This window comes from Hordeum vulgare, chromosome 7H (genome assembly GCF_904849725.1).
Source record: "Hordeum vulgare subsp. vulgare chromosome 7H, MorexV3_pseudomolecules_assembly, whole genome shotgun sequence".
In the NCBI taxonomy this organism is placed as follows: Eukaryota; Viridiplantae; Streptophyta; class Magnoliopsida; order Poales; family Poaceae; genus Hordeum; species Hordeum vulgare.
In genome coordinates, this window is record NC_058524.1 from 611,526,185 (window position 1) to 611,547,101 (window position 20,917).

General features: G+C 46.3%; 1 protein-coding gene across 1 annotated transcript; it reads right to left on the reverse strand.

The window, feature by feature from the left end:
• Nucleotides 1-13,682: 13,682 nt before the first annotated feature.
• Nucleotides 13,683-20,917, reverse strand: LOC123409501 (putative aldehyde oxidase-like protein). The gene is made up of 10 exons (XM_045102381.1): nucleotides 20,842-20,917; nucleotides 18,663-20,300; nucleotides 18,286-18,545; nucleotides 17,512-17,721; nucleotides 16,620-16,838; nucleotides 15,275-16,243; nucleotides 14,842-14,937; nucleotides 14,613-14,711; nucleotides 14,236-14,425; nucleotides 13,683-14,131 (listed from the first exon to the last, which is right to left on the reverse strand). The coding sequence occupies exons 1-10, from the start codon at nucleotides 20,915-20,917 to the stop codon at nucleotides 13,917-13,919; spliced, it is 3,972 nt and encodes a 1,323-aa protein (XP_044958316.1). The 3' UTR covers nucleotides 13,683-13,916.

Consider the following 20,917-nt stretch of genomic DNA (forward strand, 5'->3'; position numbering starts at 1 on the left):
TGATCAATTCACGTAGCCTCTTTGTTTTGCTTTGCTTGTTCCGCTCAATTTCTCATCATGGTGGAATTAACAATGGACGGGTTGATTTCTCAACAAAATAGGACAGGACTGACTACATTAGTTAGTTAGCTTATTATTTTAATAAATCAAAATGATTATAAAAAGATTAAAAGCGTGTGGTATTTTTTTTTCTCTCGTTGCAATGCACGGGCCCTTTTGCTAGTTATCATCAGATACGTATCATTTCACTAGCTAGCTTTGCAGGGCTCTCTAATACCACTTTAACTATCATATGCTTAGACTCGGCGTGGGAGAGACATCCGTTGCGTGACTATAGGCCAACTTATATTCACACAACGACTACCTTGCCTAGGCCCGGTCTTAGGGATTAACAAACAGAAATTTGTTGCCGACAATGACGACGAGAGGTCTTATGAACCTGTATGGCGATGTGACAAATGGGGTTGCCGAAGGGCTGTGATGGCGACGATGTTAAAAGCCGGAGACACATGCCCAGCCGCACAACAGTGTTTTAGGGGAACTTCGGTGTTTTATTCAACCATAACCAGAAATCTTGTCTGAAATTACAGAAAGTAAAAAGTCCTGAATGTGTATTTTGTTTTCTTAGATGCCCTTATGAAACAGGACCATCGACCGAGAAAAACCAAGAAGACAAATGATTCATAAGGGCATCGCTGCTATGAACGTCGTCTAATCAGTTAGTGTAACCATCGACCGAGAGCTGAGACTGGTGTTGAATTTTGATATGTGATGACATCTCCAGGGATGATGATACCTTTTTGTGTTTGATCTTTTCTTTACATACTACAACCACTGTAGCACTGAGCACCTTTTCAAGATTCTTGAGGATAGTTCTGTTTCTTGCCTTGCCTATTTGATCTGTATTTTTATCAGGATGAATTACTGGAGGTAATATGCCTTGGTGGTGTATGTGTATGTGTATCTTTATGTCCATGCTATGTTCGACTTAATGTTTTTATTAAATTTCATGGTTTGTATTCTGTTACTATCCCCTCCATTCCATATTGCGAGTCTTCGATTTCCGGCATTGCCATCATATTTCACATGAAATTCTAAATCAGCACCATCATTTGACCAATGTGTTTGTTTATCTTTTGTTAACCCGACCTCAACCGCCACCGCTGCCGATCTCAACCCACCCGCCTCCGCGGCCGTACCTCTCCCCGCTCACTGCCCCCGTTGAAGCGCTCGAGCGCATCGCGTCGACCCTGGTCCACCCTGGCCTGTGCCCAGGCCACTGCCACACCACTCGCCGCCGCGGCCGACCTCAACCACCACTACTGTCGATCTCAACCCACCCGCCTCCGCGGCCGTACCTCTCCCCGCTCACTGCCCCCGTTGAGGCGCTCGAGCGCATCGCGTCAACCCTGGTCCACCCTGGCCTGTGCCCAGGCCGCTTCCACACCACTCGCCGCCGCGGCCGACCTCAACCACCACTGCTGTCGATCTCAACCCACCCACCTCCGCGGACTTACCTCTGCCCGCTTGCTGCCCCCGTTTCGGCGCTCGAGCACAGCTTCTGGATCAAATCAACGCGACAGCTACAGTGACTGGGGATGATGCGTCTGCTCGATGCAGAACGGCGGCGGCGCGGCGGAGCAAAGTACTTGCAGGTGGAGGCGGCCCTCCATGGCTCACACGTGGAACTCCGAGGTTATGGCACGGCAAGGCGTCTCCTTATGGCCAGATGAATGCGCCTAACCCTTGCTCCCCTCATCGTATCCCCTCCTCCGGCAGGAACTCATCATTTGGTGAGATCCCCTCCCCATGCCTCCAACCGTGTGCCAAGCACCGGCAAGAAATTTTATTTTGTGGGGATTTATTTGCTGATGAATGAATGTATTGAATGTAAGATTGCATTGTTGTAGAGACAGAGAATGGAACACCACCTTCAGTTTGTCATGTGATCCCACATTCTCTACCCATGAGTGAAATAAGATAACAGTCCATTGATCAATTCACGTAGCCTCTTTGTTTTGCTTTGCTTGTTCCGCTCAATTTCTCATCATGGTGGAATTAACAATGGACGGGTTGATTTCTCAACAAAATAGGACAGGACTGACTACATTAGTTAGTTAGCTTATTATTTTAATAAATCAAAATGATTATAAAAAGATTAAAAGCGTGTGGTATTTTTTTTCTCCCGTTGCAACACACGGGCCCTTTTGCTAGTTATCATCATATACGTATCAATTCACTAGCTAGCTTTGCAGGGCTCTCTAATACCACTTTAACTATCATATGCTTAGACTCGGCGTGGGAGAGACACCCGTTGCGTGACTATAGGCCAACTTATATTCACACAACGACTACCTTGCCTAGGCCCGGTCTTAGGGATTAACAAACAGAAATTTGTTGCCGATAATGACGACGAGAGGTCTTATGAACCTGTATGGCGATGTGACAAATGGGGTTGCCGAAGGGCTGTAATGGCGACGATGTTAAAAGCCGGAGACACATGCCCAGCCGCACAACAGTTTTTTTTAGGGGAACTACGGCGTTTTATTCAACCATAACTAGAAATCTTGTCCGAAATTACAGAAAGTAAAAAGTCATGAATGTGTATTTTGTTTTCTTAGATGCCCTTATGAAACAGGACCATCGACCGAGAAAAACCAAGAAGACAAATGATTCATAAGGGCATCGCTGCTATGAACGTCATCTAATTAGTTAGTGTAACCATCGACCGAGAGCTGAGACTGGTGTTGAATTTTGATATGCGATGACATCTCCAGGGATGATGATACCTTTTTGTGTTTGATCTATTCTTTACATACTACAACCACTGTAGCACTGAGCACCTTTTCAAGATTCTTGAGGATAGTTTTGTTTCTTGCCTTGCCTATTTGATCTGTATTTTTATCAGGATGAATTACTGGAGGTAATATGCCTTGGTGATGTATGTGTATGTGTATCTTTATGTCCATGCTATGTTAGACTTAATGTTTTTATTAAATTTCATGGTTTGTATTCTGTTACTATCCCCTCCATTCCATATTGCGAGTCTTCGATTTCCGGCATGCCATCATATTTCACATGAAATTCTAAATCAGCACCATCATTTGACCAATGTGTTTGTATATCTTTTGTTAACCCGACCTCAACCGCCACCGCTGCCGATCTCAACCCACCCGCCTCCGCGACGGTACCTCTCCCAGCTCACTGCCCCCGTTGAGGCGCTCGAGCGCATCGCGTCGACCCTGGTCCACCCTAGCCTATGCCCAGGCCGCTGCCACACCACTCGCCGCCGCGGCCGACCTCAACCACAACTGCTGTCGATCTCAACCCACCCGCCTCCGCGGCCGTACCTCTCCCCGCTCACTTCCCCCGTCGAGGCGCTCGAGCGCATCGCGTCGACCCTGGTCCACCCTGGCCTGTGCCTAGGCCGCTGCCACACCACTCGCCGCCGCGGCCGACCTCAACCACCACTACTGTCGATCTCAACCCACCCGCCTCCGCGGCCGTACCTCTGCCCGCTTGCTGCCCCCGTTTCGGCGCTCGAGCACAGCTTCTGGATCAAATCAACGCGACAGCTACAGTGACTGGGGATGATGCGTCTGCTCGATGCAAAACGGCGGCGGTGCGCGGATAAGGCGCGGCGGAGCAAAGTACTTGCAGGTGGAGGCGGCCCTCCATGGCTCACACGGGGAACTCCGAGGTTATGGCACGGCAAGGCGTCTCCTTATGGCCAGATGAATGCGCCTAACCCTTGCTCCCCTCATCGTATCCCCTCCTCCGGCAGGAACTCATCATTTGGTGAGATCCCCTCCCCATGCCTCCAACCGTGTGCCAAGCACCGGCAAGAAATATTATTTTGTGGGGATTTGTTTGCTGATGAATGAATGTATTGAATGTAAGATTGCATTGTTGTAGAGACAGAGAATGGAACACCACCTTCAGTTTGTCATGTGATCCCACATTCTCTACCCATGAGTGAAATAAGATAACAGTCCATTGATCAATTCACGTAGCCTCTTTGTTTTGCTTTGCTTGTTCCGCTCAATTTCTCATCATGGTGGAATTAACAATGGACGGGTTGATTTCTCAACAAAATAGGACAGGACTGACTACATTAGTTAGTTAGCTTATTATTTTAATAAATCAAAATTATTATAAAAAGATTAAAAGCGTGTGGTATTTTTTTTCTCCCGTTGCAACGCACGGGCCCTTTTGCTAGTTATCATCATATACGTATCAATTCACTAGCTAGCTTTGCAGGGCTCTCTAGTACCACTTTAACTATCATATGCTTAGACTCGGCGTGGGAGAGACATCCGTTGCGTGACTATAGGCCAACTTATATTCACACAACGACTACCTTGCCTAGGCCCGGTCTTAGGGATTAACAAACAGAAATTTGTTGCCGACAATGACGACGAGAGGTCTTATGAACCTGTATGGCGATGTGACAAATGGGGTTGCCGAAGGGCTGTGATGGCGACGATGTTAAAAGCCGGAGACACATGCCCAGCCGCACAACAGTTTTTTTTAGGGGAACTTCGGCGTTTTATTCAGCCATAACTAGGAATCTCGTCCGAAATTACAGAAAGTAAAAAGTCCGGTGGGGAGTCTACCCACCTTTCATCACGTTGCTCGCCTACCCCTACTTTAGCTACCTTATGCGCAACCAAATTTCCAGATTGTCCAATATCCAAGTGACTTTGAACTCCAAGAACAAAGAAACCATAGTCTTGATTTCCTGTACCCAAGGCCCAATGGCAGACAGGTTCATTGCTGGATTGTTAATCTTTGCCACTAGTGTCTTGCAATCCAGTTCCAGATGCACTCGCTGGATATTCATATCAAGCGCCATCTGAATTGCTTTCCTACATGCCAGCGTCTCTACCGCCTCAGGGTCAACAATGCCAGGGAAGAAACTGCTAGCTCCAGCCACAAAGGCTGCCTGATGGTCCTGTAAGACAGTACACCCTCCGCCATTTGTTCCTGCCATGGAGACCGCGCCGTCAGAGTTGATCTTCACCCATCCAACTTCAGGGGTCTCCCATTTATGGATAGGTTGTGGCTCCGACCGTGGCGCCCTGGCCTCATTCGCCATCTTCCACTCCGCAAGATGGATCCTCAGCTGTGCTATAATTTCATGTGGCTGCTGTAATTTCCTCCCCTCGCGCGTATTGTTTCTTGCTAACCACAACCCATAGACCGCCTGGATCATGAGTTCTTTCTCCTCCTCTGCAGCATCAGCAAACCAGTTAAGCAGCCAGGATGATAGTGCCCTCTGGGATGCCAACCCAATCGGCAGCGTACTCAGCGAGACTCCCAGTTCTTCTCCCACCAGCTGCCAAAACCGAACCGAGTGGTGACAGGCCCAAAAACGATGGAGTGTTGTTTCTTCTCTACCACAGGCAACACAGAAAACTCCATCCTTTATACCCCGCCTGTGGAGTTCTGAGCTGACGACTAATCGATTCCGAATCAACCACCACATATGAATTTTGGACTTCCCCGGTACGTCGGTCGCCCATAGCGCCGTATATCCCTTTTGATTCGCCACCGAGCTAGAGCCCCCAGGCTGTCTTGATTTGGTAGTGTTCATGGACATACGCAGATGATAAGCTGACTTAATTGTGAAGATGCCATCCTTTGTACAGTTCCACGCTATTTGATCTTCCCTGTTAGGTCCGCCTATAGCGATCTTCTGGATGTCTGCGACATCCGACGGTGTGAACATGGTCGCCAACGTGGTGTCGTTCCAATCACTCCCCGCCTCATTCAGCAGATCGGCCACTCGCGTGATCCCATGCACATAGAGCTGCCCCAGAGGGTAGGGGCTTCCACAACGAGGAATCCAGGGGTCATGGTGGATCTTAATGTTCGAACCGTTGCCAACTCTCCAGATTATGCCTTCCCTGAGTAAATCACGCCCATGCAAGATGCTTCTAAACGTATACGAACCATCAGATGGGCAGGTGGCCGCCAAGAGCGAGCAAGCCTTGAAATATCTCGCTTTAAGGACTCTAGCACACAAAGAGGATGGAACCTGAAGGAGCTGCCACGCCTGCTTAGCCAGCAGAGCTTGGTTGAACGCCTCTGGGTCCCTAAAACCCATGCCACCACATCGCTTGCTATTGCACATCTTCTGCCACGCGATCCAATGCACCTTCCTTTCTCCATTCATTGCCCCCACCAAAATTTAGATGAAATAGAAGTAAGATTCCGGCACATTTTTTTGGACAGTTGAAAGCAACTCAGGGAATAGGTTGGCGTCGCCTGCAGGACCGATTTGATGAGAACTTCTCTTGCTGCTTTGGACAATCCTTGCCCCTTCCAACCACTCACTTTGCCTTTGGAGCATTCCGTTACATTCCGAAAAGATCCATCCTTGGATCTACCAACCAGTGTTGGTAGCCCTAAATATTTCTCACTAAGAGCTTCAGATTGGATGCCAATGACCCTTTTCACATGCTCCTTCATCCCATTTCTGCTGCCCTTCCCGAAAAAGATTGATGATTTCTGCAAGTTTACTTTCTGGCCCGAGGCCTTCTCATAGGTTGTAAGAATCTGTTTAAGAGTTTCCATATTTCCTCTAGTCCCCTCGAGAAAGACAATGCTATCATCTACAAAAAGAAGGTGAGTGATATGGGGGCCAGTGCTCCCAAACTTCACACCAGAGATACGTTTCTCCATTTGAGCTTTCTTCAACATAGCAGAGAATCCCTCCACACAGAATAGAAAGAGGTACGGTGATAGTGGGTCTCCCTGTCGTAGCCCTCGTGAAGGTAAAAAACTTCTCGATAAACCTCCATTAAGCTTGACCGAGAATCTCGTTGAAGTAACACACCGCATGATCATAGCTATCCAGTGGGGAGCAAACCCATACTTTGCCATCATTTGTTCCAGAAAAATCCACTCCACCCTATCATAGGCCTTCATAATATCCAACTTCACCACACAAAGATTCTTCTTCCTACGTTTCCTGGTATGGATGGCGTGGCCACATTCATAAGCAAGCAACACATTGTCTGTAATGAGTGTACCCGGGACAAAGGCGCTGTGTTCCTCCGAAATGAGGGAGTTTGGAATGCCCTTTAATCTGTTAGCCAAGACCTTGTTGCAAATCTTATACAAAACGTTGCATAAACTGATAGGTCTAAACTGCGAAAGTAACTCCAGTGAGTTAACTTTCTGAATCATCACAATGGTGGTAGACTTAAAACTCTCCGGGGCCGGAGAACCTCCGAGAAACTCTCTCACAGCCCTGCATACGTCCGATTTAATCAGCGACCAGTGTCGTTGATAGAAAAGGGTCGGTAGCCCATCAGGTCCAGGAGCTTTAGTTGGCCCCATCTGAAAGAGAGCCGCCTCTATTTCCTCATCAGATATAGGAGCGGTTAATGCGGTGTTCATCTCGTGAGTCACTGTCGTAGGTATATTGTCTAGCACCGCTTGCCCCTCCGTAGAACCTTCAGACATGAACAACTTCTCATAAAAGGAGGCTGCCAGTTCTCGCATATCCTCATCCACCGAGCATTTGGTCCCATCCTCTCTCCTCAGAGCCCGGATGGTGTTCTTTATTTTGCGGTGAGAAGCTCGGTTCTGGAAATATTTGGTGTTTTGATCACCAGCCCGCAACCATTCTACCCTAGATCTTTGCTTGTACATCACCTCCTCACGATCATAAATCTGTTTGAGCTGTTCTTCCAAAGTCCGGACCTCTAGTGAGGAACCAGTGTCGTTTGCCCTAATACGTGCATCACCCAATTGGTCTTTAAGTTTGGCTATCTGTTTGCGGATGGATCCGAAAACCTGTCTAGCCCACCTTTGCATGCTGCCTGAAACCTTTTTGAGCCTATTATGAACAGCTTCCAAGCCAAGATCACCCGTGTGAGCTTCCTCCCATGCTGCTTGAACCATCCCATCATACTGTTCATGTTTTGTCCATGCTTCCTCATACTGAAACGGCCTTGGTCCCTTGCTCTGGGCTGCTGTCGGAGCCTCAAGAACATGTACTACAATAGCCTGGTGGTCCGATTCTTCAGTCACGAGATGCTCGACAAACATCTCAGGAAAAAGATCAAGGAAGTTCCCTGTGCACGTAGCTCTGTCAACACGAACTTGTATATTTTCTTCCCCTTCTCGCCTATTATTCCATGTATATGGGTACCCAGTTGTCACGCCCAAGATGCAACCCTATCCTCAATTTGGCACGAAGGCCTCGTCAGGGATAGAAGCGCATCTCGTCGTGTCGCAAGAATGGATATCGTTACAAGTACATGTACTGAAAAGAAGAGGTATATAACAGAGCTGGCTTACACTCGCCACAAGCTACATCAGAGTCACATCAGTACATTACATATTCATCATGAGTAAGAGCAGGGTCCGACTACGGACGAAAGCAAACGACAAAAGAAGAACGACGTCCATCCTTGCTATCCGAGGCTGCCCGCCTGGAACCCATCCTAGATCGATGAAGAAGGAGAAGAAGAAGCAACTCCAAATGAACAATCAACGCGCTCGCGTCAAGTAACCTTTACCTGTACCTGCAACTGGTGTTGTTGTAATCTGTGAGCCACAGGGGACTCAGCAATCTCATTTCCAAAGGTATCAAGACTAGCAAAGCTTAATGGGTGAGGCATGGTTAAGTGCTGAGGTTGCAGCAGCGGCTAAGCATATATTTGGTGGCTAAACTTACGTGTACCAGAAATAAGAGGGGGAAGATCTACGCATAGCGGACGTGAACTACTGATGATCAAATGAATGATCCTGAACACCTACCTACGTCAGACATAACCCCACCGTGTCCTCGATCGGAGAAGAAACTCATGAAAGAGACAGTCACGGTTACGCACACAGTTGGCATGTTTTAATTAAGTTAACTTCAAGTTATCTAGAACCAGTGTTAAACAAAGTTTCCACGTTGCCACATAACCGCGGGCACGGCTTTCCGAAAAGATTTAACCCTGTAGGGGTGCTCCAACTAGTCCATCACAAATTACCACAAGCCGCATAGAAATCCTCCATCACGAAGCTCGCGATCTCGTCGGATTCCCTAGTGGAAAACCTCAACTCTGAGATTACCCAAAGCATCACCGGAATCCCGATGCACAAGATATCTCGTCAAAGGTAAAACTAATCCAGCAAGGCCACCCGGTGTGTCAACGAACCTGATAGGAGCCGCGTATCTCGTTCTCAGGACACACCGTCTATGCAAAGTGGACGGGAACCAAACCTCGAGTTGCCCCGTGGTGGCACCGCCGACTGCTAGGTGGGTGGACCAACACTCATGAGGAGCACTGGCCCGGGGGTTGATTAAATATCCTCGGGTTAATTACTCCCTATGCAGTTCATTAGTTATTAGGCAAATGTAGTACCAAAGTTGGGCCTTGCCAGACCAGCTTTAATCTAAAACGAATTATCAAGGGGGTCCCCATAACAACCCCGATCGTGTTAGGAGCGCTCATTTATGGAACATAACACCGGTAGCCGAAAACTAAGGGGGCAAAGGTGGAACAAAACACCGGGCTAGAAAAGGCCGAGCCTTCCACCTTTTACCAAGTATATAGGTGCATTAAATTAAATAGCATTAAATATGGTGATATATCAAGGAACCCATGTTATCACATGGAAGCAACTGCACCTGCAACTAGCAACGCTAACAACAGGGTTAAGCAAGCAGTAACATAGCCAAACATTGGTTTGCTAGGTCGAACAGGTTGAGGGTAATCATGGCATTGTTGAGAGGCTGATATGGAAACATGTGGTAGGCAACGAGACATAATCGATAGAAGCGATAAACTAGCATGGCAATGATAGTAATGGTATCTGAGGAAATGGTCATCTTGCCTGAGATCTCGCTTGGAAGAAGAATGACTCCGTGAAGCAGACGGACCGACGTAGTCGAACGGGTCCTCACATCCGACACGCTTGCGGAACTCTATCGAGACGGGGAAAACCAGAACAAGCATCAACACGCGATATTCACCACACGATGCACAACACATATGATGCATGGATAGGCTGAATGCAAACAAGTCACGGCAAGACAATTCACGACAAACAAACACTAGACATTAAATGAAGTTTAATATGCAACGAGTTGCATATTGACGAAACTCCACGTTTATTATTCAGTTCTATCCCGATTAGATAGTCGGCAATATTAAATGTGATTAAATATGGCAAGAGGTGAAGCGTAATTAAACTACTTATCTAGGCATTTTAAATGAGGTCGGAAATGACATATAGCACCTCCGAGACGACCTCACATGTTAATTTATAATTCTGTCCAGATCTGAACTAACACATTTAATTGGTTGTTAAACAACAAAACAAATAGGTTCACGTGATTCTACGCGTCATTTCAAGCAACTACACATAAAGAACATCTCCAACGGAGCTACGGTTCAAAAGATACAAGCACCGCAAGATATGATGGCATGAATGCAATATGTGTGCAACGACGATCACGAGCACTTCAAAACATACAACCAGCAAGAGAAAATGAAACTACACGAGATTCTAAGCAAGTTTCATGTAGGACACGATCAAATCGGAGCTACGGTTCAACAACTACGAGCAAAACGAGAAATCTCTATAATCTGCCAAAATCAGCCACATAGCATTAACTACGCCCCACAACTACGGGCTACACAACTCCGATAAACTCAAGCAAGGCATGACACGAAAGAGGTCAAGAAGCACTACTACAAACAACTAACAACAACTACCATGACATCATGGATCACTAGGGAAAGAAGACACAAGATGGCATCTCACACACTATTTCGGACTTAGTGAAAATTACACCTCATGAAAGTGCAGTTTTCGATCTGAAGCCATATTAACAGCAGCAAAACCTTAAGCTACAGGTCTCCAAAAGACATGAAAATTCACAGCATGCTAGAGAAACACAAGGGCTACAACTAACTCCATTGCACCATCCTCAAAAGAGCTACAGATCAAAAGATAGAAGCATGACAAGACATCAACAAAATATAACAGATTCCAGACTTAGAAATATTTCAGCATCTTTAAAACAGCACTATTTCTAACAACTTGAGAGAAAGCAAAACACACCTAAACATGCATTTCTATTGCAACTAAAAATACCAGGGGCTAGACTAACATCCAAGAACAACTTTCTAGTTGACAACTCCGTCAAACGACGCACGGAATAAATCCTACGAAATAAACAAAAGGGCATCACGGCAAAATATCGCGTGAACTAACTTGCTCAAAAGCTAAAACTAATTGCACAGAAAAATCCCATAGATTTTTCTACCCCGGAAACATATAAAATATGTGGGGTTGCACAACAATATAATGCCACACGAAAATGCGAGAAAATAACCTATACACGGAAAAAATAAACTACCGGCAAACCCTACAGGCAAAAATACCAATGACCGCTCTAAAATACATGGCAAATGGGTCCCTAGAGCATGAACATTTTATCTAAGGCATTCGAGCAACCCGGTCTTGCGCGAAAAATAAATACGGGTCGAAACCTATTAGGACAGCACACATATCTAGGCAAACAGTGGGTCAAACCATCTCAAACATTTATGCAAGTTGCAAAAACGGATACTATGCAAAAAAACTACAAGAAAAACATATGTAATACGTTCCGATCCGACTTACGGATATTAAACTACGGGCGTAGCAATATACGACTATAATCTGAAAATACTATATCGCCAGATAATCACAAAATGCCTCTCGGGCCGAATCTGATGCTAAACGGGCCTAACAGGGTGAGCGCGGCATAGCAAAAGGCGCACAGGGGCGCTGGATAGAAGGGCTCACCTGCGTGGCCTCTTGGGCCGGCTGGAGGCTGCAGCAGACTGGGCCTCGGGCGCTGGATGCAATGGCCTGCGCGAAGAGGGAGTTGGGCCGAGGCGGGGGGAGGCCACTGCCCAGCTGGGCCGGCTCGGCCAGGCCTGGAGGGAGGTGCAGGCCCACGCGAGGCGAGGCCCAGGCGCAGGGTTCCTCGTCCCCTCGTCCTCCCGACCTGGGACTGCTGGCGGCGGCACAGCAGGCGAGGCATCGACGGGGGGGTCGAACATCGGCGAGGGGCGGCGGGATCCGGCCGGGAACGGGCAGCTCCGGCCTGCCCGCACCGGATCCAGGCGACGGCGAGGCGAAACGGGCGCGGGGCGGCGCACGGCTGTTGGCCGATGGCGGGGATGACGCCGACAGCTGGTGGCGCATGGCGGCGCGGAGGCCGAAGGGCAAGGCGGCGGGGGAGGCGGCCAGCGGGGCGCGGGCGGCGGATCTCGGCGACGGGAGCAGGGGGCTCGGGGCAGAACGTGGGCGGCGACGTGATCCGGGCCCAGATGGGCTCGGTGGGCCCAGATGGGCTCGGTGGGCCCGAAACGGGTCTTGCGGGCCGGCGGCGGCTGCGGGAGAGAGAGGGTGCGGGAGGAGAGCTAGGGTTAGGGGTAGGTGGCACGGAAAACAAGGAGGGATTAGAGGGAGGCTGTCCGAAATGCATGGGGGGGTATTTATAGACAAATGGGGGGCTAGGTTACCCGGAATCGCGTTCCGGATCCAACCGCGCAGTCGGAATCGGATAATACTGAACGCGGGAATGGGTATGAGGCTGTGTAGAGGGGAAATCAGGAGACGAGAGGAAGAACGGGCGGCGCGGCAACGAGTTTTAAAACACCGACAGACGTCTGACGGTAGACCGAATACGGTGCCGCTACGGTCGACCGTTCGGGTACCAGACGGACCCCGATCACGACGAAATTCGACAGGCGGTCTGGCTATAACTAATCACGACCGCGTGCCAAGTTTCACCTCGATGAGAGAAAGTTTTACGCACACTTTTAAAACAGGGTTTGACGATGCCGCGGGCGCATGCGAGTGCGGTCAGACTCAGAACGACCAACAACGATAACCGGCAACTAACAACGGATGCAACTTTTGAAAACTGACGGCAACGAAGATGCCGATGCAATGCAGATGATGCGATGATGATGCGACAAAAGAATATAGACACACGACGAAAACGGAAAGAAAAGGGGAATCTTCTAGAACGTCGGCATCGGGCTGTTACACCAGTGAAACCCAAGTCTGCTAGGTCACACTCTGCAAGGCACTCACAAAACGCTTCCATCTGCGAGAACGGTCTCGGATTACCACCTAGTTGATCATTCAGGAATAGCGCTTCATTGAAGTGCCCCACACAAATCCAGGGAAGATTATCTTGTGCCCGCAGATACCGAATCGCATCCCACGACTTCTTCCTTAGCTCCGTGTTAGGTTCGCTATCCTCTTTACCCGGGGTATGCGGAGACCTTGCGTGGGAAAATGATGATTATTACAGTATTTTACCTAGCGGCAGCCAACACACTAAACTAATCGAATCGGTCGGGTGCTAGTCCAAAATTGGGCCGGCCGGCCAGCACCTAGCGTCGCCCTAAGATATTTGTCTAGTGTTTTTTATAAGACAGTCTCGAAAAGCATTTGGTTGCATATTAGTACTCCCTCCGTCCCAAAATAACTGTCTCAACTTTGTATAAACTTTAGTACAAATTTGTATTAAGCTTAAGACACTTATTTTGAGACGGAGGGAGTACTATTTTGGCTGGGCTGTGCTGTCATGGCCGCGGAGATTGCTTACGACTTCGGGTGAGTATATGACCCAAAAATCAAAATTGTTTCTTTTGAGTCACGAATAGCTTGATTGTCGAGCACCTTTTTATTTTAGACGATCTTAATTACACTTTAAAAAGCAAACATGTTTTCAGGTTCAGTCAGGAATTACAAACACAAATCTCAACCTAGAATTATTCGAAAAGCGTTCAAGCACATCACTGAAAAATTACAAATATTTCAAACATCATGTACGCAATTTACCATTCGACGTTGCACACACCGCCCCTTCCGGTTGACGGCACCGGAATCTTGCATCAGGCCGCAGCTCGATACTGATGTTCAGATAGGCTTTCCAGGTGCTTATCCACGATGTCCAAGCCACACATTTCCTTCACATGTGTCATTGGCGCAGGGACGTCGAGCTGGAACGTGAGCTCTGAGCTTCCAAACTCCTTCCTCGCTGCCCGGATGGCTTCTCTCACCGCACAATGGACGGATGCTGCGAGAACCACGGCAGGTTCCCCAGAGGCTGGCAGAGGCAGACTAGTTAAACCACTTTTAACAAATGATAATTTCCAGCTTGAAAAATAAAATAGATTGTATCCATATTTCTCTAGGGAATCACACTCGTACCTTTCGACGAAAGCACGCGATTCTTATGGTACCCAGTGTTGAGCACCTCAGCATTGAATTTCTTTGGGATGGTGTCGACACTCGGGATCTTGTAGACCCATGTGCTGTCGCTCACGACCAGTCCATCAGCATTTGTTTCATGTTCTTCATTTATGAAGAAACCAATTCCTTGTATGAAGGAGCCTTCAATCTGTAAGATGGATGGTAGAGACCAGGTATGAATATATGATGCCATCATGTACTACACTGTAGAAGAACTTTGATCAGGGCCGTAATGGAATGTACTCGCTCTATTTCGAAGTAAGGCATTATAAAATAATATCCATGTTCACTACACAATGATAAAAGTGTGTAACATAGTGGAAAATATCACAGACCTGGCCCAAGTCCACTGCAGGGTTCAAACTCTTCCCACAGTCATAAACAAGATCACTTCGCAGTAAAGTAATTGCTCCTGTAAGAAGATCAATCTCTACCTGCATTTTAGGTACAAGTGTACATGGAGTAAGGGGAAAGTGTCACAATATCATCCATATATAGAAATTCCAGTCATATTTGAACTACGCTCGTACGATTGACATTTAGCAGAATATTTTTGCACCTCACCTCACTTATACCGGCTCCATAGTTCAGATAGGTACTGGATTCTTGGCCAGGTACCCAGTATGCACTTGAGGACAAATTTACATTATCCTTATATGCCTATTTGGTAACAATAAATCATAAAAAAAAGAGGGTTAGCACATGCAAAGATGCCAATTTCCAACGATAAATATTTTATTCTGTGTAGCATCAAGAAAAACCCGAGGGAATAAATTATCACTTTTGCTTCGGTACAACCCCTCCCCCACAAAACGTATAAAGGAGAATGTATACCCACCTCGTATTGTACACTATAGGCCGCCCATACGTATATCCACCTCATATAGTATACGTATGACGGCCTATAGGGTATAATACGAGGTGGGTATACATTCTCCTTTATACGTTTTGTGGGGGAGGAGGGTTGTACCAAAGCACACCTCATAAATTATTTTACCTGAGAAATCAAAGAGTCCCATGAAACACCACCACCGGATTGCTGTTTGAGCTTCTCCATGACTGGCTTTAATCTGTCAACCAGCATGTTGCAGGCCTCAAGGGTTGCTGCACAGCTAGATTCAGACGAAGTGCTGCCGGCGGTGAGCCCACCTTGGATCAAGTTCAGCGTATCAGCCTGAAGAACACACACTCTATCAAGAAGACATTCACATCCATCAGGCCACAACTGTCCCAAAGCGAAAGCTGTCATTTGTTGTACTTTGGTCCACAGCCCTTGTCCAATCTCAATGCCTCCAACCTCAACCACAATGGAACCATCGTTGAGCACGGAAACTCTTCCAGGAGCTGCCCGTGGTGCCACCTTGAAGACGAGGGGCATGCAAGAGATACCCCGCTTCTGCCACTTATTGCAGCTGTTGAACTGCCTGATGAATTCGGCTCGATGCAGGTAGCTCGATGTCGTGAGCAACCTATCGAAGATAGAAGGCAATGTGTACGTAGAAGCTTCGCCTGTGCTTTCTGGATAAAACAGTACAAGACTGTCATAGGTGTGGAAATTCTTCTGCCTGACACTATTAGCATCGAGTGACAGCACCGAAGCGACATGCTCGATGATAGCTTCAGCGATAAAAGATCCCTGCGCGTCTCCAGGGGCACGCATTACTGACTTGGATGTGTTGTTTGTTTTACAGAGTTTGATGTCGAAAGAGAGAGCACCCCAGTTGTATTTCTTCAGACCTGAAATGAAGGTGCCTGGAATTATGGGGCTAGCATCTGGAGAAATTCCAGCGTTGATTAGTATGTCCAGGTGCAAGGCTGTGATTCTCCCATCAGATTTGAAACCAACAGAGTATAATGCTTTTATGGGGTGCCGACCCCCAATCATGATCATGTCAGTACTGCGGTTGAGGTACATCCGCACGGGACGACGTAACTTGAATGCACAGAGTGCAGCTGCCGTTGCTACCTACAAAAACATAAAATGTTGGATCACTGAGTACAACAGCTGAAATGGTCACTGTCTTTTGCTTTCTTGGAAGTTGAATGAATGGTAAAAGGACCAAACTTATGTTAAAAGATATCACTAGAACCCTAGTCCATCGTAAAAAAGGGATCCTAATTGTAAAAATATATTAGCGATTTTGATATTGCGTCGTGAACTCGCCTAATGTGAAACCTGTGTTATACACTCAGGTTCATTGAAGGTATATACTAGAAGTAAATAAAATGTAATTATTCATATAAAGATACTTGTTAGATTCTTGCAGTTGTGCCGCATGGGCTATGAATTTGTTTTGCCGTTTTGTTGGACTGCTGTTTAAACTTGTTAGGTTCATACTTACATTGCATGATCTGAATGCCTTCCCACCAAAGCCTCCTCCAACCCTTCTTGTAATGACACGCACGCTGCTGAACGGAATGCCGAGGCACTTGGCTATTGAACTCTGTGCAACCTCAGGGTATTGTGATGAAATGTAGACGACCATCGTGTTATCTTCATCTGGAATTGCTAGAGTCGTTTGTGTTTCCATGTAGAAGTAGTATTGAGAGGCAAGTTTCACCTGTGATCATTGAAGGTACGCATATAACTTTGACAAATTGCATCACAACAATATGATTCATGCAGTTACTATGTTAGTGTGCAAATTAAATGGTAACTATAAAAAAAGATTCAAGAATCAGATTAACTACAAACACCATACCAGACCTCAAGTTAATTAAATGGAAGTGACTGTAAACAGTGGCGTAGCTAGGGGGTGGACAGGGTGGTCCATGGACCACCCTGAAATTCCATCATAGCCAATATATAGGGTAAAAAAGATATATATTTTTTTACAATGCATGAAATTACATGAAATTTTTATTATTGGACCACCCTGGTTCACCAAGCTAGCTACGCCACTTGGCTGAAATTATGACACAAAATTATGTAATAAAAAGTCGCGTCCACTAGGATAGTATCATCAATTTTGGCTGGCCTAAATACGATTGTGTTTGCTCAAATTTGATGATATCTTGTTGTATCAATATAACATAGTAATGCCTAATGCGTATGGTTGAGTTGAAAATAGATATTATATATATAAAAAACAAGAAATTTGTATTGTTAAGTATAAAAGGTTCCATTAAATTTTGAGTAATGCATGTCAAGTGTAAAAAAATCCATTAATTTTTGAGTAATGCAAGTGAGATGTTAGAATGGAAAAGGTCTCAGAGTATTTTGAATTAACATACTTCTGTTGAGAGGACCTTGTGATCAGCTTCTGCCATGCCCTTGCAAAAATCACCAACTTGTTTTGGATACATCTCAGGAGGAACTTCAAAGTAGCTGTTGTTTTGTACTGCTTGTTCTACAGTTAAGATTGGTGGCTTCAAATCTTTTGTGTCATATTCAACAACAACCTGTTTTCCTGCCAAGTTGGCGTATCTCTGAGTTTCTGCAATCTGAAATAAAGTCCACGTTTTAGTGACATCAGTACTGAAGAAATACAGAATATATATTTTTATTCTTAGAGCAAAAGGTAGCTAACGCTCACTTGTAATTAGGGGAAAATTTGCAGTTAATTAACTATTTTAATTTAACAAGATCATAATGTGAGAAAATGTGACATCAATACCATATATTTTTGGCATATCCACTTGCACTGAGTTTCAATAAGCAATCTTGTTACGAAACAAAGAGAGATATAGGTGCTCCTACAACAGAAAATTTCTGTAGGTGTTTAATTAACCCAATCTAATAGAGGGTTTCTTAGGGAATTTTACAATCAATTTTTTTAGATATAAATAAATAAATAAATGAGTTTTTGAAAAAACAAAGTTTAGAACTTAAGGTTTCATTATTTGCATTTTTACATATTTGCCCCTCATTAAAATTTACTTATTCCATAACCTTCACAAACGTTTTTCTCAAAGAGGGATAATGAAGAAAAACACATTTATGAATTGCCTTTATTATACAAGAAAAAATTATTGCTGAGTGAACATTAAAATATGAAGGATAAGTACCACGACACCAAGAGCTTGTCCAGCGTACTCAGCAACTGGAGCACCAAAAAGTGGTTCATCCCCAAACATCAAGCTTGCTCCAACATTTTGCCCTCCACTTGGGATATCTTTTGCAGAAACAACGGCGAGGATCTTCTCTGATGCTAATGAAGGTTTGAACTTTATATTATTGACATATGCAAGAGGTTGTGTGCTGTAAATAAATTCTCCATAAAGGCAATTTTTTGGAGCAGGAATATCATCTACATATACCGCCTCCCCTGCAGTACAGAAAAAGATGATATCAGTCTGTAGCTAATCCTAAATGAAGGTAATTTGGAAAGGAAGAGAACTTCTAGATTCCATTAAGAGTTCTAATGGTATGAGATAACTCATACCAGAAGCTTGAAGCTCAACTGCATATTTTTTAATGGGATCACCAACTGGTTTATATTCCTCACTGGAAACTGTTTCTCGCCGTGAAGACAAAGAACTAGCAGAACCAATGCTCAGAGTTTTTCCAGGCCCTTTGATTCCTTTAGCAAATGGAGACAGGAAACTGAAGAGAAATCCAACAGCCACACTGACTCTGTATTCAGGATGTGATGTTCCTTCCATTGGTACAATTGTTTCTCTAAGTAAGCGAACTGCTTCGAGCACAACAGATGGAGTGAGCACTTTTCCGTCCAGGTGTTGTTCAACTTTTGTTGCTCTAATAGCATGTTCGGTCCCATAGGCACCAAACGCCATGTGTAGGTTACTAAGCACAAGATCACCAGATGATTCATTCAGGGAGACATGGCCCAGCATAGCAGAGTTAATATATGAAACAGCATTGCCAAGAGGGCGCGGTGCCGCTCGGTAAGTTTCGAAGATCACCTTACTTTCTTTGTGAGAATTTGAAGCCCAATAAGGAATAAATATGCTCAGGAGCAATGTACTGGGATCAAGAGGAGGCTGCTCCAGAAACTCTTCAAAACTAACCTCTAGTATTTCTGAATAAATCTGAAGACGAACAGTTGAAGAAGCACCAAGAAGTATAGTCGCAATGTCCGAGGGAAACGGGTATTTCTGTGCTAGAATTATGTTCCCGCCAATGCTTGCTGTATTACGGACAAACGGTGTGGCCACCTTGCTCATATGCTCGGCCAGTTTTCTGAAAACCACACTTCCACTTGGACATGATTTAGACCCGGCTTCTTGCTCGAGTATCTCAATGGTTTTGGAAATTGGTGTAGCTGCTCCGATGTCAATGCCACTGTCTTTCTTGCAAATAGCTGAAAGTTCAGGAATGTCACCGATGTCAATATACTTGTTATATAGATCCTGATCCTTGTATCCCTTTATACCAGAACTTGTGTTCCCGACAACCACTTTAACTGTGCAGTCACTAAAAATGCCAGAGTTCAATAAGTCATAATACTGCCCGATGCTTTTAGGATGATACCAACCCACCCCGGAGACCGTGACATCCGAAACATCAGTTAGATGACGGAGCGATGATTTTATCTCAGATTTCAGGAAGTCGGGGAAAGTGCAGACTCCACCGCCAAGAGTGTAAGCTGGCAACTTGCTAACGTCCGCGTCCTTATCACCTTTCCTCCAGAATATATTGAGGCCCAAATCCTCCAGGTCAACATCTGAAGCAAAACTTTTGCACGCATCGACAATCGGTCGGTAGCCGGTACATCTACACATGTTGCCTGAGAAAGCCCTTTCTGCTTCAGATACCGTCAACTTTGAGAACCCCTTTCGTGGTTCTGGCTTCTCGGATTTGTCAGCATTGGCAAGAGAAGTGAAAATAGACATGCACATGCCAGGGGTGCAGAAGCCACACTGAGAAGCATGGAACCCGGACATTCTTTTATGAACAGAATGGAAGCCATCTCGCCTATTTCCCAGGCCTTCGGTGGTGATGACGGAGCAGAGATTTATGTTGTAGAGCAGGGTCAGGCATGAGCTGGCGGAGAATTCGGTCACCTCATCTTTTGTTGGATCATAAGTTGCTATAAGGACCACACAAGCTCCGCATCCACCTGCAAGAGAGCACAATTATACAATTAGTCATGGCATGCTATGTCCGCCTCTTTTTCGGAAGAATGAACATAACATGCTAGTATATCCTATCTCTTATCATGGATCTGGAGGGACCGGCAGAACCGAGAGGACAAGAACTTGCATGAGAACTGAATAAGGCGCTCCCTCTCGGCGGCGCGTTCCCTCACGGCGGCGCGCTCTCTCTCGGAGGCGCTACCTCCCCGACGCGTGCTCCTTCGGGACGGGTGATAGGCATCGTCTCGGCGGCGCGCCCTTCCCGCGGCGAGCATCAGGCGCTCCCCGGCGGTGGGATGTGCGGGGTGGCGGGCGGTATGCGGTGGATCTCGTCTCCACCAGTCAGATCCGCCTCGACGAAGGAGTCCTATGGCTTCGATTGGAGGCGATGAGGATGGTTCTTCTCGATGCGTACGGGAAGACGGTGGATGCTAGATTTCTCAAGGATGGAGAGCGGATTGACATAGGTGAGATCGTTTCATTTCCATGTCACTTTGCTAGGGTTCATGATAGAATTCCGGTCACCGGAGTTGGTGGGGAGGACACTGACGGATTCATCACTCCGGTGGGCAGCGATGCGGTTGGTGGGGGAGACGACCAT

Coding starts and splice junctions, on each gene's coding strand:
- LOC123409501 (XM_045102381.1), bottom strand. CDS start 20,917: ATGGTCGTCTCCCCCACCAACCGCATCGCTGCCCACCGGAGTGATGAA. Junction 18,546..18,662: donor AGTTGAGCTTCAAGCTTCTG/GTATGAGTTATC, acceptor TCTGTACTGCAG/GGGAGGCGGTATATGTAGAT. Junction 14,712..14,841: donor ATGGAGCCGGTATAAGTGAG/GTGAGGTGCAAA, acceptor CCTAAAATGCAG/GTAGAGATTGATCTTCTTAC.